The sequence below is a fragment of the Corvus cornix genome, chromosome 8, assembly GCF_000738735.6.
Source record: "Corvus cornix cornix isolate S_Up_H32 chromosome 8, ASM73873v5, whole genome shotgun sequence".
NCBI lineage: Eukaryota > Metazoa > Chordata > Aves > Passeriformes > Corvidae > Corvus > Corvus cornix.
The window spans coordinates 6,914,314-6,940,302 of record NC_046338.1 but is presented as its reverse complement, the minus strand read 5'-3'; the positions used below and the strand labels follow the sequence as shown (position 1 = coordinate 6,940,302).

General features: G+C 37.1%; 1 protein-coding gene across 5 annotated transcripts in view; it reads right to left on the bottom strand.

The window, feature by feature from the left end:
- Positions 1 to 25,989, bottom strand: part of BEND5 (BEN domain containing 5) — an 885,667-nt gene that overhangs the window by 664,102 nt on the left and 195,576 nt on the right. For all 5 annotated transcript variants that reach the window (XM_039556517.1, XM_039556513.1, XM_039556516.1 and 2 more), the window contains exon 4: positions 2,493 to 2,587. In XM_039556517.1, coding sequence (XP_039412451.1) covers positions 2,493 to 2,587 — 95 coding nt within the window. The remainder of the gene's footprint in view (positions 1 to 2,492; positions 2,588 to 25,989) is intronic.

Here is a 25,989-nt window from a genome sequence, read left to right as displayed (position 1 = left end):
CAAAATTGATTATCTTAAAAAGGTAGTGGAATAGTTATGTGTGACACAGACTTGCATCTATCAGTGTGGCCAGAGGAAGTTGGGTGAATTTCAGTATGGAATAAATGCTTCCACAGGCAGGCACAATAATGATGAATTCCTCAAATATTTCATACAGAGGAGTTCAGAGATGAAGCCTAAGCAACAGAGTATTTGTAGCCCACAGCTTCTTCCTTTTAACTTGATTTGAAAACCTTTAGTGTTTCTTCAGCTTTTTGTAATTAATGTATCATTTTCTAATTTAATTACATTGTGTCCACTAAACTGCTATGCTGACATAAACCCTAATACGAGCTGGAGAGTTTCAATAGTTCCCTTTCACACCTTCCTCCCCTCATGTAAACCTCAGCACTTTTGCAGCATTGAATGATCCAGTACTGCTTACAAGACTAATACATACAAAACATCAAACAGGATCAAATCCATGCAGCTGGATATTGCCCTGCTCGTGTTCAAGGACCACAACCACCTGTGTGCTGCACTAGCAGCTGCAAGTACTGGTAAATCCTATTTCAGCAAACAGAGAAAGAGAAAATTTTGTTTACAGGTTGCACTAGAATGCCATGGAAACAGATACAGAGGTAACTGTGAAAGGCATAATCCAAATGGAAGACAGCCCTAATACAGCTCATATATCCAAAAATAATATATATGTTTTCCCACTTGGAAAACACATGCATAAATCCTATTAACATCAAGACAGAAAATTATACTGAGTAGACCCCAATATCACTAAGGTCCCTGATAACAGAATGAATTAATGTGCGCCTTCAAAGCAGAGCAAGGGGTTTTCATATGCAGACTATTAGAAAAAAAATAAAAATATCTTAATAGAATAATCATCTTTTTAAAGAAAAAAAAATTGCATCTTGAATTTTTGAAACAGGATTAAAGTATGGTAGTAGCCCTGTAAAAGGAAGCTGCTCAGCACCTGCTGCCTACACTGTGCCTGGCTCCAGGCAATGTTATTCATTCCTCGCTTTCATGGGAGCAAAATACATCCTCTAAAAATATAAAACACAAAAATAAATAGACCTCTGGGGAAATGGAAGAGAAATCTGTTTTAAAAATAGTGAAGGAGCCTATACGTTCTAAAAAAATAAGTCCATTTTGCATTGTTTTGTAAGATTTACACTTTAATTTGAAACCAAAGTAAGGCATAAAATTTGTGTGAAAGCAATATCTGATTTATAGATAAACTTAAAACACAATACACTTAGCTGCAAATACCAGACCCCAGTGAGAGAAGGAAAAGGTTTTGAAAGATGATTAAAATATGCTTGATAAATGTGGCCCTGAAATGCCCCAGAAGATTTTTCCAAAATTAAATAGTAAACACAATTAACATGACTTTAGCTACAAAAACACTAAATGCAATGGATTTTTTTAATTAATTTTCAATGTTATTACATGTTCCTATTGAGCTGGAATTGATTCAATCCACTAACTGTACCGTGAGACCGCTCTTTCATCCATATGACCTTAACATCTAGATAAAAAGCCAAATATCCATTCTGCTGGTCATATGAAGAGGAAGCCACACAATAACAACAACCTTATGACCACCATTTCCATCCTGTGAGTGGAAAATTTGTGACAGTTGAAGCATTTAAGAAAGATATATTTATAAAGCTCAGATAATGTCCATCTTGATCAAATGTATTATTAATTAACCAATAAAAAGCAGCAGCTGTGAAGGCTGACAGGAATAGCTTACTGTACGCTTCTGGCCTAACCTCACTATCCATATTCAAACAAGTCTCCTGGCAAAGGCAAATCATATAATTCTTGGGAGTCTTGCATGCATTCAGACTCACTAGATTTACATATTATTATTCACAGTAGATGTTTCATTACATTTGCTTTGAGAAAATGTACAATCTATATGGGTATTCACATGTTTAATATGCACATGACTTCCCATTTTGTACATTTCGTGTAGCTGGTGATGAGATTTTTTGGCCTCCCTCTGTCTTAGACCAGGCACTGCTCATTCATGTGAGGTCAACTCACATGGCAGAGCTCACATTCCTCCACCAGTCCAGCCACCGCAAAACAGGGAGAACAATTCCAAGCAGCTTTTCAAAACCAGACCAATCCCAGTCCATCTCCCATAATATCTGCAGGCTTTTTGGGCAGATTAATGCAGGCCAAAACTGGGACAAGGACTGTCCTAAAAGCTGGAAGTTTCTGAAAAACAATTTGCCCCAAGCCCTGACTGCTCAGATTGCTGGAATGGACATCACTTCAGTCAAGCCACTTGAAACAAGGCACTACAAGGGGCCTCCAGAATTCACATTGTCCATCTGCTCCAAAGAGAACCTGTCCTCACAACACTGCTGCATCAAGGTTCTCATACTCCCAGGTAAAAGTGCTCCTGAGCCATGGGGTCTTTGGTACAAGTGCCGAGTAAAACATGTTTACCTCATTAAGTCTTTGAGGGAATAACTCACCATTTTGGTCGGCTTGTGGATTTCACCATTGGAGCCATCCCATCTCTATAGAGGCTTTTGGTTTTGCTGAAGTTGACAACATTGAAAATCACTCTCTGAAGGGGGAAAAAAGGAAAAGAAAAGAGATCAGGTGTAAATTCTGAAAGAGTTTCTACATGCGTTGCCTATACCAGATGCATAAAAATATGCACAGATAATATATGAAATAGATGTGTACCTTATGAATTACTGTTACTCTCCATAGACCTCAGATAATGGATATCCTGTCTGTTCCAAGTATTTAAAATGTCCATGTTGTTTTACATTGCACTGATACATATGAAATATATGTTTTTTAATTTAGTATGCTGATTTTTCAGTAGGAATCCTAGCCAGATGAAAAAATAAGCAGAGCAAGTCCAGTGTGCTGCAGTTAACATTACAGAAGTGGGAGGAAAGCTGGGAGATGGGGTATCATTCCTTGTGAAAACCCTCTAACTGCTTCATAGAATCATAGGATAGAAACATACAATTGTTTAGGTTGGAAAAGACTTCCAAGATCAAGTCCAACCATTAATCCAGCACTGCCAAGCACACCACTAAACCATGTCCCTAAGTACCACATCTACATTCCTCTGGGGAAGCCAACCCCTTCCCTGGCCAGCCAGTTCCAATCCTTAACAACCCTTTCAGTGAAGAATTTTTTCCTAATATGCAATCTAAATCTCTGATACAACCTAAGGTGATGTCCTCTTGTCTTATTGCTTGTTATCTGGGAGAAGAGACTGACCCCCACCTGGCTCCAACCTTTCAGGTAGTTTTAAGGTCCCCCTGAGCTTCCTTTTGTCTAGGCTGAGCCCTCCCCAGCTCCCTCGGCTGCTCTTCATCAGGCTTGTGCTCCAGACTCTGCTCCAGGCTCTGCTTCAGCTCCATTTCCCTTCTCTGGACTCACTCCAGCCCCTCGATGTCTGTCTTGTCATGAGGGGCCCAGAACTGGACACAGCACTCACCAGTGCCTCACCAGTGGCCTCACCAGTGCCCAACACAGGGGGACAGTCACTGCCCTGGTCCTGCTGCCACACTATTCCTGATACAATCCAGGTGCTACTGGCCTTCTTGGCCACCTGGGCACAGCTGGCTCGTGTTCAGCCACTGTCCACCAGCACTCCCAGGGGCTTTTTCCCCAGGCAGCTTTCCAGCCACTCTGCCCCAGCCTGGAGCACTGCAGGGGTTGTGGCCCAAAGGCTGGACCTGGCACTCAGCCTTGTTGAATCTCATACAATTGGCCTTGGCTCATCAACCCATCCTGTCCACATGCCTATGCAGAGCCTTCCTGCCTTCCAGCAGATCAACATTCCCATCCAAGTTGGTGTCAACTGCAAACTGAACAAGGGTGCACTTGATCCCCCACCCTTCCTAGCCTTCTCATAGCAGCAGGGAAAAAAAATGTTTTCTGATTTTTTTTCCCAAAGTTAGGAATATTCTCTTCCTTTCCCCTGGCAAAAGGAAGAATTTTCCTTTTCAAAAAGTGTACAGGATACCTACACAGAAATTGCACATAGCCATCAGTTGTTTGAATACAATAGGTAAGACGAAAATATTCTACATCTGATCTTAGTTTACACTAAAACTTTGGGAAAACTGTAGGTGATATTTAACAGGTCAAGGGAAGAGCAAAATTTAGCTCTTTAAGGGTAATGGATTGATACTAAAAGCAAATTAATACAGGGGGAAGACAAGAGAAAACAGAGACAAAACCTTTTTCTTTACCATCTTTCAGCTCCAAGTCATTTCATACAAAATTACTTATTCTGTTTCTGTTAAGAAAGCCTAAATTGGATCTATCTCATGTCATGGAGTACATTGACTTTTCAGATGGTAAGTGCAGTATCCCTCCTTGTTGCACTCTTTTGATACCCAACATTGATGTACTCAAAAAAAACCCAAAAAATGAAGACTAAATTAGTTTTTATAAAACAGTCCACAATATAGTGATACATTCAATTTCTAAGTCTCTCTTTACACTTGTTTTTTAAAGGTAGAAGTGAAGACAGATCATTAAAAATTATATTCATACTTTATTTAAAGAATAAACTATTGTTATGTTGGCACCCTTCATAATGGTCCATGAGAAGCCTAAGAACTGAATGACCACTGTTTAAAATCAAACAATTTTTGACCAAAACAATAAGATCAATTAAGCTTTCATATGTAAAACTTTGCAAAAACAAATCTGGACCTTCCAGGCAGTCTGCTCAAGCAACAGGGAGTGATAAGATTAAAGTGAAAGGAATCAGCAGTGGGACACAAACAGGAACCAGGCACATTTATCCTTTCATATGGGGCAGCTAGGAATCCAGGTAGACTGCATAGCCCTCTGTACTCAAGAAAAACTAAGCAAATTTTTTTGAGGTAATGTAGTGTTGAAGATTTTGTGAATGGGAGCACACACTTCTATGTGCGCAAATTATGCAAATCAGTCAAAGCAAAATCTAAAAATAACCTGTAGGTTTGACTAGAACTGACATGAAAAACTAGTAAGTTGAGAAAATCACATTCTTGAAGATGGTAATTCAATTTTGCACCAAAGGTAGTGAGGAAACTACTTATCCCTGCACAAGAGTTTCCATGTACTTTGAGATTTTCTGAGGGTCATGAGCTGAACTTATTTTTATAACTCTTGATGAAAGAATGCACTTAATTTACAGAATGTTATGTTTGTAATTTTAAGTATTTAGGATATTGCTTATCTGATGAAATATCCATCTTGGGAGATGTTATTTTCCATCTTCTTCTGTTTACAATGGATGGGTTCAAATTAAAGAACGGTATTTAGGTCTCTACATGCTTTATGCTCTGCATGGAAGCATTTCCCTCTATTAGAATGCTCAGATTTTCCTCTGTTACTTAACTCCGTTCAGATTTTTGAAAACAAATTAAGTTGCAACAAATTGGTTTGTTAATCTTGATGTTTGCATGGAGTGAATGAAACAAACAAGATCTCCAAACCAATTGCCTTAAACTTTGGATGCAATCATGTCACTGTTGGAAAGGGAAAGTTGCTAATTTTGTTACATACTGACTCAGAGCAGACAGCTGGTAGAGAATGTTCTTATTCCAATCAAGCTTATTTTGTATAATGAGTTGGGCAAATGTACACAACTGGGTAAGCAATGTATATAAAAACAAAAATAATGCAGCTCATTTAACAAAACACTGCAGATTATAGCATTTCGAGCACTCCTGTTCGCCATGGAGTGAGCAGTTAGCAATGCGTGCAATTCTCCCAGCATGGCACGGAGTTAGATTGGCAGAACCAAAAATTTAACAGCACAGAACAGAACTTTATCAACACACACCACTGAAGTAATAAAGTACACAAACCAAAGCACTCAAATGAGCAGCTGAACTCCGTCAAGTATTCCTGGTGATAGTTAAAATAGTCCATGCAGCTCAGCCAGTGAAGTGTGCAAAAATGTAATGACTACAGGGTACACACTGGATACACATGCTGGAAAAATATGCAGCTTGCTCAATAAGGTATGCAAACAGCTTTGAACTGAATGCTATCATAAAGGGTTGTGATACAGCAATGAAAGTTTTGCTGAACAAATCTAGTTTTTAGTCTGATTTCTCTCTATACTGATATCCTTTAACACACCAGTTGTGCAGTGTAAAGTGCAAAAGGACTAGATACAAATTGTGCACATTAAAACACATTTTTGCAATAAAATTATTACTATTCTGAATGATTATATGAATTATAGAGATGTACAAGAGTGTCATCTTATAAGCAATATAATTGAGATACTTAAAAATAAGTATTCAAGAACTTAGGAAACATCACATTAAGAAAATAAAACAAGATTAAATGTACTTAAAATTCCCTAGAAATTGCTCTGCTCTCCAGAGCATCAATACAGAGAAAAATGGAGGAAATTTTTACAATAAAAATACTTGGGTATTTGGGAGTCTATGAATACCACAAAAGGATGCAATATGCAAACTGATGCTGTACCAGAAATTATAATTCTGTGCTTCAGATTTAGGATAAAATCTTAAATCTATTGCATTATTCTGACAAACTGATCTGCAACTCCTGGCTAGGTGGAAAAGGCACAGTGCAGAAAAGCCTCTCAGGACAGCACCAAGTCAAACCACGCTCTTGGGGATGCACCAGGATGTGTTGTGGCTTCACAGCATGAGGGAAGAAAACTGCTGCAGTCTCAGGCTCTGTGCTTGGGCTGCCAGATCTGAGACAGATGTTGGAGAGCATGAGACAAGGCAGGAAAGTTCTGCCCACTGAGAGAAGAAGGAGGAGGTCCTCTCTCCATAGCATGTGCAGTAAGTTTGAATTTGAAGGTATCTTGCTAATAAAACCATTAGGACAGAAAATTAAGGTAAAGCTTGGTCCTTCCTTTAGCCTTAAAATTTACTGATTATGTCTACTTTTCCCTGTAGTCCTTTGCAGACATATTTCAGGAGTTAAAAGCACAAATGGGTATTAAGGGATGCTCATGATCATGAGCAAGATAAAGATGAAGCATAAACACAAGGGGGAAAGATGGCTGAAATATGTCACATATTTTTTCTTATTGCCAGCATTTTACCTGACTGGAGCTGGAAGGAGCTGCTAGCTACCTGGGGGGTAAGCACACAGCAGGGTGGTTTTGGTTTGGAGCTGAAGGCACTGAATGTGGATGGTTGTATTGAGCATCATATTCCAACAGGCTGGTGGGAGCACAGGGTTCATCCAGCTCCCAGCAGATTTTCCAGCTGAGGCAGGTTTCCAAAAGAAAGTCACACCTTTGACAAAGGTTAAGTGCCTTCCCCCAGGATAAGGACACACAAGGTCCCTTCAAAAAGTCTCCCAGGTTTATTTTGCACAGTTTTCCCTTGCTGGCTTCTCACAAAAATAACTTTGCTGCTCTGGCTGACATTAAAAGAAAAAAAAAAAAACCAAAAAAACAAACACACCATAGAACACCACAAAATTCTGCCTGAGGCAGACACCTGGCATGGAAAATTTTGTGTCAAATGATTACAAGTATGAGAAGTTTTAACTAACTGAAAATAGGGTTCACAGTAGGAAGTGTCAGGCCTTCTTAATATTGATGTAACATACATATATTAAATATTTATAATTATATAAGCTATTTAATATTAATAGCATAATAATTTTAATTCAGCGGACAATGTGGAATGTTACTAGTATGATACAAACTTCATTATGAGCTATCAAAGTACCTGGGGACCACCTGTTTTCAGTTAGTCATGGACAATTTCTTCATTTAACCAGCCAAAATAAGAGTTGGGCAGTAAGTATTACTACTAAGACCTTTCTGTTGAAATTACATCTGAGCTTTTGTGCTCTGAATGAACATTAAAGATCCAAAGGTGGTGGATATCATGGGGCTCTGCCTTGCTTACACTGCTCGATATCTCGATTTCCACTTCTGTAGATTCTTTAGATATTACTGTGTTTTGTGAATTCCTGAAACCTGCACATTTTGTAAGTTGAGTTCTTGCCTTGGCAAGAATCTTTGTTATCCTTCCCTTCCTTCCTTATTTCTTTAAAAGAAGTAAAGATGTAAGTTTTCATCCCTTTAAAGGGCAGATCTACTTCAGAAGGAGCAAAAGAAAAAAAAAAAAGAGCACAAAGAAAGAAAAATTAACCAATCCCATGACTAGTGAGATTTTGAGACACCATTTATGAATGTGAGAAAGTGGCAACGTGGGATTGCTGCCTGCTCACCAAAAAAAGTGCTGCATTTTGGTATTTGAGTGAGGAGGTCTTTAGGATCTTTTCTGACAGAGCACCTTATACAAAGCTGTACAAAAACAAATTACACTGGAGGGACCTCAAAACGGAAAGAAAAAAGTGTCACCTGCAACTGTTATCAATGCTGAAGAAAACAAGTAATAAAACAGTCAGGTCTGTGAAAAATCCCGAATGAGAACTTACAAACTGCGTTTTTCTGACCTTTTCAAATTTAAATCATTCATTACTGCTAACATTTTAAAATAACCCATGCTTTTCTTTTCCCTTTGTAGGAAGACTTGTCCTTTCAAATGGAAAAGTTTTTAATATTGATAGCATTTAGCCTTTTTCTCTTCAGCTAAGGAGCTTTCAAAACCTGCTGATGCTCAGGAGGGGAACATAAATACTCACTTTCAGTGAGAGGAGGATGCTGGGACCATGGAGAGCTCCACCAGCCTCGCTCATCAGCTGTACCTGTGTCTCGTTAACTCGAAACTGTCGAGACTTTACAACACAACAAAATTTTAGGAAAGTGATGCAGCAAATGCATTACAAATTATGAATTATTGGGGTTTTTCCCTTGGTGGAGATCTTCACTTAGTTACGTGAAAGAGAGGAACGCTGAAGTCTGGGATGTTGCAAAGAGCAACGTTAAAATGAGACCCAAGGGATTTTAATACAGCAAGACCTGTGAAATAATGCTGTGCTATTAAATTAGTTTAGCCTTTATTGTGGTATTTGTCTGTGTGTTGGAGATATTCTTGGGTTTGTTGCTAACCCAGCACCCTTAAGCTGTATGAGTGTTTTTCAGGTAATGGGGTTTAGCTGTGTGTCAATGGCAAGAAATACTTTTAAAAATAATTACTAGTTTAGGCATTTGCCTGGTTATCTGTCCTTTCTGGCAGTCCTTTCTTTGCCCTCAAACCAATATGCTTAGGCATAGACCCACAGGAGGTGTAAGACCTGTGCAAGTGTTCCTTCCCCATTTGGAAGCCCATTTGGAATTTCACTTTTACCTCACTAAGTTCTACAGCAGGGGAAAACTGTGCAGAAGACCATATTCCAGCAGAAAGCTTTCAAAAGGATTTACAGAGGAATTGCTACTCCCTGTTTAATGCCATGCTGTGGACTGACCACTAACTTGGCTTCTCTGCGTGATCCATTGGACTTGAAAATTGTGAGGTCAAGAGTCACTCCAAGTTGTCCCACTCCAATTTTTTTTGGAAAAGCAGCAATTTTTTTATTGAACAGAATAACAATATTGTTCTCTTGCCATCATAAGCCAGCTTTCTATTTTAACTTTTCATCTGAACATCAATAATCTGAAAGATTCAAGTGAAAACTCAGAAATGTGCATTTGGAAAGCCAGCAGTTGTGTAATTAGACTGACTCCCATTCCTTGCTCCCTTGGGCCAAAATCTCCAATAGAATTGCAAATGTGTCACAAGACATGTATTGGATTGTGTTGATTCATCAAAAAGAAAATAGCACTAGTCCTGACAGGGCATATAACCAGGCTACAGAGTTATTTAAAACAGGTTTGAAGCTGAAACCTTCTTGCCATTTTTTTTTCTATTCTTTGTAGCAAAAGGTCAAAATATTTGCAAAAATAACAAAGGTATCTTTATTTAATCAGCTTGGGGGGAAACACGGTACTTTTATTATTTCCTTTTTTTTTTAATATATATGCAGGCTTTGGCAAAAGAGCCACTTCTACTTCCATTGTTGGGAAATTGCAGAGCTGCAGGAATGTGTGAGCAGCTTTTTATTTGATAACTGACAGGTGCCTGAGCCCTGTTGGTCTTGTCGCTGCCTTTCTCCATATCCATGAATATTTTCAGGAATCAGTAATACAAGAAAACAGTGCACAGTCTTTCTCTGAGACTTTCTCAACCAGCTAAATTATTTCCTAATACATTCCATGGCACATTGCAGCCACTGCCAGATGACATTTGAAGTAGCATCATGTATTAAACTCGTTCTGCATAATTACAGAAGCTATCCATGTTTAGGTTCTATATTCTTTTCAATCAATATTATGGCTGCAGGTGGATAGTAACAGCTGGCTGTTCTGGAACGTGTTAGCAAAATTTGCGGATATCTTACACCCCTCAAGAGGAAGCAGCTGAAAAGACTTACATTTTCCTTTTCCTAATAGAAATTATTTAGCCAGTGAGAAGAGATGCTGCAAAGTTTTGTAGGACTTGAAACAGTTACAATAATAACATATTCTTGGTGGTACAAAAGGATAATGCTATCAACTACGTGTTTTCTAGCCCAAATCCCCTTCATGGTGCAGGGCCCATAGGAGGCTTCAAAACAATGAGATCAGACTGGAAAAAGGAAAGGGCCAGAAAAAGCCACCACATAGTTGTTATAGGAACTATGGTAAGAACAAAAAGCCCATGTTTATGAGCACTGGCATAAAGTGTGTCCTGAAGAGCAGAGCATGAAGTGGCACTAAGTTCATGTGGGAGCATTCTACACATTCTGCACAGACTACTTTTCTGGGCTCCTCATAAAGTGCAAATCAGCCCATGATCCAGAATCAAAGCCTCCCTTACCAACAAGGGATGCACTTACCAACAAATTAGACCCTGATGATGGACACCAGAGTGACACAGAGATTAAAGCATGCAGGTGGAGTGCTGAACACCAACAATCTCACCCAAAATACTGCAAGGCAGCAGGTGAGAGTGGCACTAACAATGACAGAGTGGCACCGATATTTGTATGGATCATGATTTTGCTCAACCCCTAAACAAACAGAAGTCAATAATAGCAACTTAAATAGCATGCAAACACAAAGGCAGCAAAACATCTGATACCCAGTCTGGAAGATGAGAACGAAAAAGCCTTTTCAAGTGAAGGTCCTTGTGAGGAAGATAAAGAAAGCCCTGTTAAGGGAGAGATTTGGATGGAGCTTTTCCAGCAATTGTTTACTTTGTATTTTTGCGGCTGGCATTTTTCACAGTTAAAAGCTGATGTTTGGAGCTGGTGGGAAAATTCTGTGGGGGAAAAGAAGATGATAACACACAGAAGGCAAGACAGGATATATGGGAGAGCTCAAAACCAACACCGATGTATTTGCCTCAGTGTTCTCTGATGGGTTACAAAACAATGACATTTTGATGTGTACAATCCCTGGTTATTACTGCCAGTGGTCTTGGTCACGTTACTGGGATCACAGCCTTGCAAACCTAAACCCTCTCTATTTACTTCTCCAGTAACTAAGCACAGATGGTCTTTGTATCCAGGTTATTCATGGAGGTCCTTGGTTTTGCCTTTATTTTCTTTAATTCAAGCATTTTAGTAGCTATTACAATGAAACCTTTGAACCTTCTATGTTCTTCCATGCATGGCTCTGAATAGTAATAGAATAAAGGTTTCCCATATTGTACAGCTCCTTTATATTTAGACAGAATTTGAATTGCATCCTTACTGGAGTAGCTGCAGTGCTGATGAAAAAATCCTTTTTTTTTTTTTTTGAGGGAAAATATAAACTATATGCTATCAATTTCATGAAAGTGAGGGTTATTGTTATAGCATGTACCCTCTAGTTTTCCTTTGCAAAATTAATAATCCCTTCTATTTCTAAATAGCAGAGTTAGAATACTTTTTTTTCTGCTCTTTCTGGCTGAATCCTTTTGGAATACTGCAACATACACACAATTCACCGATTTCTAAAAGAAAATGTAATCGATGTGTTAGTGTACATTGGAATCTTAGCATTGACAACCAGGAACTTGTGGTATTGATTTGAAAAGGAATGCTCATAATTTCTACAGTACTTCAGCACTATTTCTTGTATTTTCAAATTTCACTGCTTAGAATTCTACTCCAACAGTCTAACTCATGTGCTAACAGAGTATTCAAAGTTTTGTGCTTCAAAAGAAAACCCAAGGGTAAGTAGAAGGAAATTTGATCTAATTCCTGTTATTTTTTGTGTAACTATTTGACATTTAGAATAAGACCTTGGAACTGCCTTAACCAACCCCAATAGTAAGGGGATATATGAATTGTACTCAAAGCTTTGAAAATCCCATTCTGAAGCTGAAATGCTGAATGTTAGATTCAAATGCTGATCTCTGTCTGTTTGCAAAGGTGATTCACAGCGTGTGGAATAAACATGTTTTGGCAGTGTCATGAACAGAACAGCTAAACAAAGGAACAGGGAGGATTTCAATAGGAAAGTTAAGTGTCTTAAAGCAAGGTGCCCTGTGCTGTATTTGTGTAACACAGGTGTCATTCCCGTGTGGCATTCCTCCCTGGCACCAGAAAGGGGAAAAAAGCCCAGCAATGGCAAATCCTCATTACTGGGGTGAGCAGTATAACTGCAGTCCAGTCAGTCAGGTCCTTTTGCTTTCAAATGCCAGAAGTAAAACTTCATCTTGCCCTGCCTGAGGTTTAAATGTGGATAAAAAAGCATCTGTATTCAGAAAAGCTCTCAAACACATTAATATTTAGCCCCACTTTAAGTGTTCCTAGAGGCTTAAAGTTAAGCAAACATTCACACTTTCTTGCTGAATATGGGCGGATTTCTGATGCAGGATTTAAGACAGCCTAGCATTATGGGAGAAAGATGCTGGGTTTGCCAAAAATCCCATAGGCACCATTTATCCTTAGTAAGTGATCACTGTAGATTGGAAGTGACGTTTCTGCAGCTTTGGGATGCAGCAACATTTTTATTACTGTTACAGATCAACTTTAAGTGTAATATTGTTTTGTTAGTTTATGTAAATCAATCTGCTGTATGAATAAAAGGAATTTGGAAATGGATCGCTCATCTTTATTGGCTTTGAAGTACTGAGAATTTGGTACTTTGCTGAAACATATTATATTGAGTTATAAGAAACATTGCTCAGATACTAAGCAAGTCTCAGCACAAATTCTGGTAATTTTCCATCAAAACCAAGACTCCAAAAAGATATAAATATGGTACAGTGCAGAACAGCTTTCTAAAAAATCGTATCGTGTATGGCCAAACCCCCTTTCAATATGATACAGATTTGATTTTCCTTCAGATCACTTCCAAAAGGTAGAGTAGAAATCTGCTGTGAAGTGCCCTCTTGGCAGAGAAAACATCATCTCTAAATGTTTGCTTATTCTTCTGCGAAGCAACAGTAACAGCAGGCTGCTATGAGGCTACTATGAATGCTCTGTGCATTTTAACAGGTAAGTTCTGCACTCTTTAATATGCCAGGCTGATGGAATATTCAAAGTTGCTGAAAACCCTTCTGGGGAAATGGGAAAATTGATAACATTGCTTCTCATAACTCAGTATTTTAATACAACATCTCAATATTAACCGTAATGCTGCAAAAAGAGCTTTCACACTTTATGTTGTTCAATTTTTTCATTTTGGAAAAGACTCAAGAGTTTTTTTGGAAACCATATGTAAATATAATTCCTTTCAGATTTCCCAGAATTTTAAAATCATAACAGCAGAAGATACAAATTATTAGCAAAAAAAATTTGTAATCAAAGATCCAAGACATTCCTCAGTTCCCTTATGAAGTAATCACAGCTGATCATATCTCATTTCCCAGCGTATCATTTAAGCCCTGAGATTTCCAGAACAGTAATGCTGTTTACACTTATTTTACTGCAATGCATATGACAAGCTTTCCCTTGATTTTTCTTATATCTGTAGCTACATCACCTCCTGCACACTGCTCTGACAGCCAGCCTATAACTGTGTATCATAGAGGCAAAAGTCTGAAAACACTGTTTTGGTGGCCAAGCCTGGGGAGGGGAAGGAACCCACTTATCACTAAGGAGGCAGGAAAATACAAACAAAAAAAGCATATGCAGTGACAGGAGCAGAAGACTTCCAATAAATAAAAAATGCTAATATGACCTTAAAAAATAATGAGGAGTTTCCCACAAAATTGAAACAGTGCTCTGTCACTGAATCACAAATTCCCATTGCACAGGAGAATGCTTTTCTGTGGTCCTTATGCACTTGACACTGGATCCAACAGGAATTTTAGATATGCCAGGAATAAAGATTGAAGCTGTAAATGTGACCATGAGAAATAAAATGGTCATTCAGATTTGGGATGAGAGCTGCAAGAGCAGCACACTGTGTGTCTCACGAGGGTGAAATACATGGCTTAGCACTGCCCTAGTTCTGGATCATTGGGGATTTCCTAGGCATAAATCAAAGAAATCTAATATTACACCCTCACCCCAGCTGCTGAGATCCCCAGGGTGGGAGAGCTGAGTCATCCACGCTCTGTGGTAGCACCAATGGCAAACTTTGCCACCAAAGGCTCTCCGAGACGGGGACCTCCCTTCCACGGGGGACAATTACAGCAGTGCACACCCAACCTGTCACACCATGGCCTCAGATCAGTGTCTGGAGATGAACAGACCTCTCACACCCAGTAGCACTTGTGCTTGCCATGTGTCCAAACGCAGTTCTAATAGTATTGTTTGTTTTTGTCTATACCATGGCAGCTCTTATGAAATGCTGATATAAAAATATGACCATGAAGATTTCTCCGTGTTAAAAAATGCCCATCTTCTAAAAATGAGTGGCAGTCAGGTTCCCTCTTTTGGAAAGAACAATTCCTCTTCTCATATTGTTCCTCGCAGCTTATGCTTTGAGCCCTTTCTTCCTCAAGGAATTGACTTTAAAAAGCATGCCTATAAGAAAAAAAAAAAACAACTGCCTTGCAGGATAGATTAAAATTTTGTCCAAGTTTGTAACTCTATTACCCTAACAATAAACCAGATTATAGGATATTTTACTAGAACGCTGACAATTCTAAAACCTATTAAAAATATGAACAAATCAATAAAGATAAAGCTGAATTATACATATAAGAACATTTTCTTTATTGAACAATTCTTATAGATCGTTTTGAAATAACATTGTTCTAGACATTTGCCTGGATGATCCTATTGCTGAGTTTCAGTGTGATAACCATACTAGTTCTGTATTATGTCCTTACCAACAGCAAACAAGCAGAAGAATGGAAGACATTCACATATAAACATACATGAAGTCTCTTGTAAATAGCTTCAAGGGTTTAATCACATTAACAGCATGTTTATTATTGAAAAAAATTTGCTAAAACACAGCTGGGAAAAGAAAGAGTGCCATTACAAATATGACCCCTGGTAAATATGTTGAATTGCTGTAGCTAGTTACTTCTTCTGAGACCTGTGTTATAGATTAAAATTGGCAAAAATTATGATCCTTTATATATGCATGAAATTTAAACCAGGGAAATGGTATGGTAAATTGAAATTATCTGTTTCAATGTTTATAAAAATGTTTTCTTTGCATTTCATAAATTTCTTTATATAAATGCAAGGTTAGCAGAGTAAATTATAGTTCAAAACCAGGACAGCTCTGGTTCCCAGAATTTGGTATTGCTGACCACAACGGGATTTTAAGGTTTATTTTAACCGGAATAGATTTTTAATTGAGATAAAATGGTTATTTCAGCACCAGAACATGTTATGGCAGACTCCATTTTATTATAGACAGGTAAGTTTCCCAAAGAAAGATACCATTGCATAGCCACATTTTTCTTAGGAAAAAGGGCAATTCAGTTCTCTTTGCTTCTTTCACCCCTGGGACGACCTCTCACAACAAGAATTGTCAGTGCCTTATTTATACTGGCAGATCTCAGGTTTGATTCTGGCAGCTTTTGATCTCTTGATGGCCCAAAAGCTTTCAAATACAGAAGAATCTGATGCTTTTTTGGCATCCTGCAGTGTGCCTAAACCTCAAAAGCAAGTTTTAATCCCAGAAGTGGATTACTGAAGCAGTGTAAACAAAACACAAACGTCACAAAATGATGAATATCTCAAACAAAATGTCTTTGTCAGACAGATGACAACTTCAGATCACTTGAAAAGCATTTGTAGAAACTCTGCAATCTGCAAACAAACTTCTGTTTTACAACCTAAAACTAAAAAGTACACAAAAACAATGAATTATTAAAACCACAAATAGGGTTTTTTGACATTCATATAAAAATTCAAGTATCTCCATTCTTTTAAAAATTTAGTCCTTGTATAAAAAAGATCCCTGCATGTTTCTACACCACAGAAATGTACATAACTACCCAGTCACAACATAGCTGTCAGAAAAAGGATACAAGACCTCCACTGAATACTGTCTTCAATGAAGCTCTTACATTTGATTTATTGAAAAAGAATGGAATAAATGAGAGGCAAAATATTTTTTATCATTTGAAGAAATAAGTTTTGAGGAGTATGTGACAATGAGAGCTATTTTATCCCTAGGAACCTCTTCTTGGATAGTCTATATTTTAGGTAAGACCTCTAGACAAATGCAGAAAACAATTGACATACATTTCAAATGTATGGCTTTTTTCTCTATTAATATCTTATTCTTTAACTCTTAGCAAAGGTCAAGGTTTTCTTTTTTCATTGTGATGAGGGAAAGGGAAGGCAGAGAGGAAGGAGAGAAAAGGGACCACACTATGCTACAAAAGGTGTCAGGGTTGTTTGTTTGGTTTTTTATTTTAGCACAAAGATGCAGTAAAAGTGGTTTGACAATTTTCAGGTTTATGTCCCTCAGTGCTGCTTTAAGGTTGCAGTGGATGCTGTAAAATACCAGATCTATGCCTCAGTCTATTAGACATCATGCTTTACTTTTTTTTAAGCGAACTGGAAACGCAGATAAAATGTTGTAGACTAGCAGCCTTGATACTGTAACCTTTTTATACCAGCTATAACTACATTAACATAAAGATAGTTGCTATAATATCATTACTGGGAATCAAGGCACTTTGAAAATCTCTGCTCCTGCCAATTTATGGTGGAGTTAAATTAGCAATAAAGCACTGTATTAGTAACACGGCCATTAGTGAAGGAAAAAAAAAAAAGAAAATAAAGTGAGAATACATTTGGAAATAATTCAAAGAGATTGGGGAATGACAGCAGAGGATTTGCCAGACTAATGAAATTCCTTGCTCCTAACCTTTAAATACCTGCATGTACTGTACAAGGCCCCATTCTGACTAAATCTGTGCTGTTAGGTTTACAAATAAACCTGCTAAACCTTTTGCATTATTGATCAGGGATGGCATGCTTAGCCCACACGTCCTATTTACATTCTATTTCTTTTACACTTCTAAGATATAATGTGTCTTTTACAAAACAAGAGCTCTTTCCATTTAAACCCTGCAGTTTGTGTTCTTCATACATTTTAATGGCTGTAAGCAATTTAGAAGGTTATTCTTTGAATAGTAGATAAAACTGGCAATATTTATTGGTAAATAAATGCCTAATTATAATAATTTAGGAACATTTCCAATATCATGTTTTTTTCTAAATAAATAGCTGCAAAATTATCTCCCTTATATAACAATAATACTTAAATAAAGACCATGTAACAACTTACATCATTCTAATGTTATCATGCAGAAATTTTGCACCTATTCGAAACACAATGCAAGAATATTTTAATTTTAAAATAAGAAATAAATATGTGGATTCAAATATAGCAAATTTAGCCCCATGTTCTGCACAGAGACAAACCAAGCCTACCTTCCCAAGGCTAGAAATAAGATGGGCTGGCACAGCACCAAAGACAAATTTAGATGAAACTGGCCAGGTCTTGAAAAATGTAGTGTTTCAAGACAATTGGGAACAATTCTGACTCCTTACTCCTGTTTTCTGAGGAGTGTAATTATCCAATATGTTTAATACTCAGTGTGCTACTCATTCACACCCTTGCTGACCAGAATCACTTCATAAAATCTTTAAAAGGACCTCGAAAGTTTTAAAATAGTTCCCCAGTTTCCTAATTTGCCCATTCGTAGCACAAGGCATTTAAAGTATCAGTGTTTCTGAAGTCAGAAAAGGAAAATCATCAGCCACTTCAAGCAGGTCCTGCTTTGACATCAGAAAGTCAATTCACTCAGCTTAGCAGCATTCAATTCTCAACAACATTTTGTTCTGGGTCTCTGTCAAGTTATTCTAGGCTGTGAAATTGTCAGGAATGATGGATGACTATCAGCCTTCTGCTATCTTTTTCTTTCTCCTCAGAGATTTGTGGCTGCTGACTGCAAAGCAAATTCCTCTTTTTTCTTTTTTTTGCACAACATACCAAATGAACAACAGTAATTATGAGAAAGCCTACACTACAATTATTTTAGCACTTAACTTTGTATTGACATCTGTAAGAGACAGAGCTCTCTAGATTGATTAGCAATGATATAGCTTCCTGCCTTTTACTACTATTGCTGCAGTCATCCTTTACATGCAATTTGCTCAAAATAAAAACCCTCACTATTTTTTTCTCTTAGTATTTTAAATTAAAAATTGAACTAATCACTGAAAAATTCCAATACTAATATTAATCTAGGGCATTATTATTACTATACTAGTATTTCAAGCTGTGTAGTATTTGTAACACAATCAAAGCTGACTAAAGAGAATAATTTAAGGATAATAAATGGGATTTTTTGGGGGAAGTTGCTAAAGCTGCATTACGTGTTAACGTTGAAATCCTTGCTTGAACAAATCCTGTTTGGCCAGCCATTGCAGTCCTCCCAGGGGAAAGGGGAAAAATGACTGAAAAATGACTGAAAAATTACTGACAGAATTTGATGTCACGCATTTAAACCATTTATTAAAATTAAATACAGGAAGAAACATCTGGCCTGGAAAATGAATGGTTTTGGGAGGAAAAATGCAACAAAGAGAAAATAAACTGGGACATCCTTCAAACCCATGCCAATTATAATCCAGTCTCCCATATTTCTGTTGTATTCAAAATAACTGCAAAATTTCTCACAAACAGTTCTCTAGCAATAACAATACATTAATTAATCTCCATTACTCTCAGTCACAAAGCTGTTCCTTTCAATTACACATCAGATCTGCTCAGCTCACTACCCAGGGCTGCACACACACAGTGAAATGGAGTCTGCTCCATCCCAGAGTATGGACAATCCCGAAAAACACATATTCAGCACCCCCAAGGAAACCATTACCAGATATCATCATCATTTCCTTTAACATTAGATTCAAAAAAAAACCAAAACACTTTCCAAAAATCTTAAATAATGCAGAAAGATTTTCCCTCTAACCCCTAAATATACCCCAGCCAGGCCAAAATGATCTGTTTACTTCATCACCTGAGATATATGGGAGGTAGAAATAAAAATTTCTCCCTCATAAGTTCCTATTATGAGGCAGGAATCATTTTTGTGGTTTAGAATTTACAAAATCTGAAAGTGGATGCATACAAATGGGATAATATTCACATAGAAATTTCCTCCTTGATCTTTTTCTTTCTTTTAAATTCACTTCTTACGTCAATTAGTTGTGTTCTGTTTCTTTTTAATAGCAAGTGTGTCCCTCACAGACATTTAATACAGATTTTTCTGGGGTTATTAACTAATTTGCTATTGTCTCAGTATTCTCTCATTTCTCTCAGCTTTACTAATGGATAACCCTTTTGTTATGGGATAATTATCAACGAGTAAATCCAAACAAAAAGATATAGACTACAGAAAAATAGGAACTCTGCTATCTAGAAAAACAAAATCTGAGCAATAAAGGCAAAATTCATCTCAGTGCCTTGCATGACATCCTGCTGCAACCACTGGATTCATCAGAATATTTTAAAGTTCCTATCATTTGTTATGTATTTTTACTTGCATGTTCACTGTACTGAAATGCTCACCAGGAAACCAGGAATGGTTTCAGTTGGTATTAACTAATTTATGTTCATGCTTCAGCCTGTTGTGATAGAATTCTGTCACAGCACCTACAAAGGGATTAATAAGTGTTTAAACTGCATGGTTCACTCCCACACAAAAAATATCAGAAGGTCAGTTTAATTTTTCTGAACTACAAAGTATATAAGTTTACTTCTCCTACATTTTAGAAAACCAAGCAGCTTTCACCTGTGAGCAAAACATGCTTTTCAGCACAGCACTTGCATACAGAGATTTGACCACTTTTATGGTGAACCAGAAGTTATATTCACTTTACATAAAAAAATTGACTGAAACAAAAAGCAAATCAGCCCAAATTGAGGTTTCAGAACTTGGCCATAAATGCAATTGTCCCCAGCTTACTCCAAAAAATTACTTTCAGAACATCAGGTCACTACCAGGTCAAAGACTATCAGGCTCTTTAATCTAGAAATCTGTAATATATAAAGTCAAATTTCACGTTGAAGGTACCTAATCACTGGGACTGTATTATCATAATTAATCCTTAATCACATAAATTAACTCACTGGTATGTTCAAAAAAATTTTCGATCTTTTTCTGGAATAGAAAAATGAATATAACCTCTCCTAGGAAATGTCCTAAATGTCTCCCTCAAAAAGTCATTATCTGGAATCCGTGGTATATGGTAACTTAATGTCAGAAAAAGAGGTAACAGACGTTAACAGTCCCTTAATTAGATGAAATGCAATTTAAACTGTAATCTCATTACCTAAAAATAAATAAACCTCTTCTGCTTTACCTTTCAGACTTAGCTTAGGCCTATTTGTTTTATCTCCATTTAGGTTTCAACTTTAATCATATCTCAGAAGCTTTTACACAGAAGAACCGCAGTATCAACTGGGTTTGTCTATAATATTTGCTTGCTTATAGCTGTTTACTCTGAAATTTCTCATTTACTGCCAAATAGAAGGCAATGTTCAAAGCCATAGAGCAGAGATAAGAGTTTAAATCTCACTATCAAGAGAATCACCTTCTCAACAGAAAAGTTGAAACCATATTAAATTAAATATTACTTTCTTCTCAATGCATTCATTTATTTTTCTTATACCAAGAGTATCCAGATATGTGTGTAAGTAAATGTGGTGTGAACCCTTTCTAAACATATTTTACAATGATTCTAATATTGTTATCTTCCAACTTGTAAGAATGCAGAACTTTTATTGGCAGCTGTGTGAAAAAAAAATCTTATGTATGGATATCTGCCCATATTATAAAAAAAGCTTAGAGGGAAGTAGAGAGTAAAAGAAGCAGCATATTCTTCTTCATGCATGGAATCTATTAAATACTGATAATTAATATCTGCAGCAAGAATGAGTTTAAAAGGCATTTCCAAAAAGAAAAGCAAACCTCTTACCACTCCATGAGACATTTATGCACAAAATACTGTATGAACAGTCAAGTAAACCATATGAAACTCAAAGCCAAATTAATTTCCGTTTCCCCAAAATTTCAAGTACAAAATTTTCCCCCTAACACATTAATATGCTCCAGCCAGGCAAAAGGCTCACATTTACCAATTTTCTTTGACTATATTCTGTGTAACATACATACCCCATGTATTAAGTAGAAATTAAAATGCTTCTCCCTCACAAGTTTATGAAGCAGAAGTCATTTAACACTTACTGTATTCTCAAATTTGCAAGATGAGAGTGGGTGCCTTTGGAAAAGGTCAGCTTTTCTCTGTCATTCTCCACCCCTCTCCAAATTCTTTTTTATACCAGAAAGAGAACATTTTCTGTGTTAAATAACTCTTAGCACACCAAAATAAATTACAGCACCTTGGAAGATGAGTTGTTCTCCTACACCACTCCACCAGGGGTTCTCCGGCACCATTTTGCACAAGTACATGGCTTGGGATGTGTTGACTCATGTTCATAAAAACATGCAAGGACTGATAATTACAATAATGAGGACAGCTGCAACACCAGTTTGTGGAGAGCAGTGCCCAAAGGGAGGTCAAAGTTTGGGCTACACAGAACTGGTAAGGTTTCTATGCAAGGAGAGGAGAGACCTCACCCTGTGGGGAGGCACCTTGGGGAAGACAAAAGAAGCAAACTTTATAATTCAGGTAAACAGCATTTTACTTGGCACATCATGTTTTTCTCTAAGATGCACAATTCTACTGTTATCAGGTACCAAATTTAGTTACTCAAAGCTTGAATATGTTACTTAGATGAGATTTACAAGAATTTTTAAAACTCTCAAATCCATCTTTAATAAACCCATAAAACCCTTACTGCACATTGCTGAATGAGCCGTCTTTCCTCTTGATGTATTTGAAAATGAAAACAGATAAAAATTCTGCAAAATTTAAGTAATGGAGAAGAAAAAGATTTCATTATTGGCAATTTCCTAGCTAGAAGAATGCATGGAAATCTATAGGCCATGGTAGTTTTCAGAAATGAAACATATCTTACTGAAGAAATCCTTTTTCTTCCTTTCAGTTCTGCCATGATTTGTTTTCAGGAGAGTTGCATTTTTGACAGAACTTGTTGAAAATATAATGGTGTAACCTATTCATTAATTAAGGAATTATTTAAAAGCTGAGGAATGATCAGATTTTAGACAGCACCAGAAACAGAAAAAGTTTTGAAGCGCTGTGATGGAAACCTAAGTAACATTCAGCCAGCTCTGAGTCATGCCCATCTTTTTTATTCTCACAGAATTATAAGATTAAACCTGAGCAATCTTCATTTGACATTCAACTAAAAAGTTTTTAAGACCCTTACTTCTTCAGGGTATAAAGATATTTATCTCATGTCCATGCCTCACCCTTTCCATGTTTTAAAGGCTGACCAACTGAGGTGCCAGTAATATTTCAAGAAAAAATGATCAGGACTGCCGCTATATACCTACAAGTAATAACCATATTGCTATATTATGTATAATAGGGGAAATAACTAAAAGAAAATATTTATTCATATTTTCTGTAGGTCTGCAACAACTCTGGTGCCTCTGTAAGTGAACAGTAGCATTATCAGCTGCAAAGGATAACACACTCTCAAAGTTCAAAATGTTTGGTCACACTCTACCTTTTATATTACCCGATATTTCTGAGACACTTTCACTTCCTTCTTCAAAGTAACCAAATAGATATATAGGGCTGAAAAGGTATTAAAAATTTTTGATATTGTAGTTTTGAAATCTCAGGAGCCATGGAGAAGGATATAACTTTTCAACTAAGCTTTTAATTATTTTTTCCCCGGCTGGAGGAAGGAGCTAGCATGGTTTATTCTGCAGCATTCCCAAACATCTCACAATCATTTCAGGCATACTGACACTCCCAACACTGAAAGCCCTCCATGTCCCCTCTGCCACATCCCCTGGAAAAACCTTACCAACCATGCCAGCCCTCCCAGGGGCAGCAAAATTCAATTTTGCCTATGCTGCTGACAAGCCTTAAACTGCCTCTGATATGAATAATAAGCAATGATCCCATTGGACTCAGCATTGCACAGAGACATAACAATGAGTTGGTCGCTGCCACAAAAGGTTACAAGCTAATTAATGAAAAAACAGGTTTAGTTCTATCTGTAAAACACTGAAAAGATGTAAATGGGAGTCCCATGGTGAGTGGTCCAGTACTGCATGAGGTGCTGCAAAACTTTTAGTCCAAAAAGGCAGGACTTGGGCACATTTCTAAGTTACCTTAAAATTACTCTTCTAAAGCCATCCAGAAGTAGGGAGAAGGGAAATGTGAAAGGAGGAGGCTGCAATTAAATCTGTCTCTGTGCTGTAGTCTGGCGTTTGAAATTCAGTCTGTTGTTTTTTCCCTAATCTTGGCATTTAAGCACTTTGTGATTCTTTGACTTTACTAAAAAATTGAATGATCACGTGGAAATATATCTCCTTCGTGACTTTTATCAACTTAACAAGCAGAGAATATAACTCAACACAGTGTTATATCCTCCTACAAACAGGTAGGGGTGATAACTCTAAACTGTGTGAACTGCACTTTTTATTACTCTGATTTTACTATTATTAACTGTTTCACTGTGGATAATTTTAGCACAAGTTAGAGCAATTTTACCTTATAGTCAAAAAACAACATTGCATTTTTTCAAGCCATGAAGAATCCAGCTTCCACAATGCTTACCCAACCCCACCAACTTTTTAAAAAAATTTTTTTTTAATTAACTATTTGGAAAATCTGCCGCAGCATGAAAACAAATTATTAAATTCAATTAAATATAAATAGCTCAAGGTGCTACTAAGAAAAAGGATACACAATAACACCTTAAACAGTGGCTTCCAGTCTGGGTGAAAATACAGTTCCACTGTTATTCCCGCTGGAAAGGCGTTTTAAGTGCAGTGGCACAAAGCCTGCCTGTAGGATTCATTTGCAGAAGCCTCCACAAGTGTTTTCTCCAGGGTTTACACCTACCTGCCTGTGTGCTTTAGAGTGTGGGAAATTCCCAGGGCCATACCTACTGTCTCGTTCTTTTTATTACAGACTCTGTATGGCTGCAGGCTCCAGAGTATCACTGCTCTAAGTACCAGGAGGCTTGACGAAAAGTTCCTTGAATAAACCCAGATAAAACTTTGTCTAGACAAGAGAAGTGAGGCAGTTTGAGCCACAGAGTTTTGGGGTTCAAGAGGGGGGGAAGAGTAACCCAACTGTGCATGGAGTGTTCTGCCTGCAGGCTTCTGCCTGGCACAAGAAAGCTTTTGGTGCTCTGACTGGTGATTCTTCGTTAATTCTTATTAATTCTTACTTAAGCCATCTTGTTACCCCTGGGACAGCGTCTCTTTTTTTCACACAAACTTTAAAATGGGATTAAATTTCAGGCAAGCTGGCCTACTTGAGAGCACATTAAAAATATCAGATAATGACAACAACATGCAATTGAAATGGGGTTTTATTAGAACAGTTTTAAACTGTGGTTTTCACAATGCAAACCGTATGGAGTGGCCACAGCTACTCACAGACAAGGCTGTATGCAAAGAATATCTCAAAATGCATAAAATTAATGATGCCAGTCTATTATTTCTATCCATTAGGAAAATGCTGGTTTTAATTTTATTTAACTAATTTTTATTATTATTAGTTAGAAAGACAAATATAAAAATATAAATAAATTAAGGAAGAGGATGTTACTAGGAAAAAAAAACAACAACTCAGTAAACTAGAAAATTCTTTGCACATTGTCCAATACTTTTTTTTAATTCCCTAAACATTTGACTAATCACAACTTGCAAAGAATCAGACAGGAACAAATCTAAATAATCTGGGGTTTCAAAATGTAACAGAAAATTACAGAAAAGTAAATACTAAATAACCTCACAGTTGCAAGGAGAAATGGGAAAAAATCACATTATTCAACATAACACAGAATTCTTTGTTACTTATTTGCTGCAATTGGTCTAGCAGATACACAGCAACAGGATGTTCCTGAGTGTTTCTGAATTCAGGCAGAATTGATCTCTGAATTTAGTGTCTGTGTCACAGACATCTGCCTTAAAAATGGAAAGCACCATACTCTGATTTCTATTTCTGAAATTCCTATTTATCCTCTGAGAGCATATTTTTAGGTTATTCAGAAACTCACAGATGAGATTATTCTTATTTGACTCTTTCACTGGTCCTATATATAAGTTGAGAGAAATTTCAGCAAAATGCATCATTTACTATAAATTTATCTAGAAATGTATTCAGCAATATTTGAGGAAAGTGGTCCTTTTAAACCCCTGAAAACTCTTGCTGCTTCTGTAGGTCTGGAGTCTTCTGAGTCTGCTTTTTCTTCTCAGAACACATTTGATTACCAAGACTGAATTGTTTAAAATTACTGTTGTGGTGAAGAACAGTTCTATGTTTCCAAATACTTTTATCCTGTTTGTTTTCCAAAACTTTCAGGTTCTGTTCTATTAATTTTCCTCTGCCTGGATGCACAGCTAACTGCAACATAAATCATCTAAAGACACATTTATCACATCTGGAAGATTCTCTTCAGTACTGTCTGCAAGGTTAAACCTTTGATGTTAATCCACCTGTATTTCTCATTTCCCCATTTTACCTGGCACA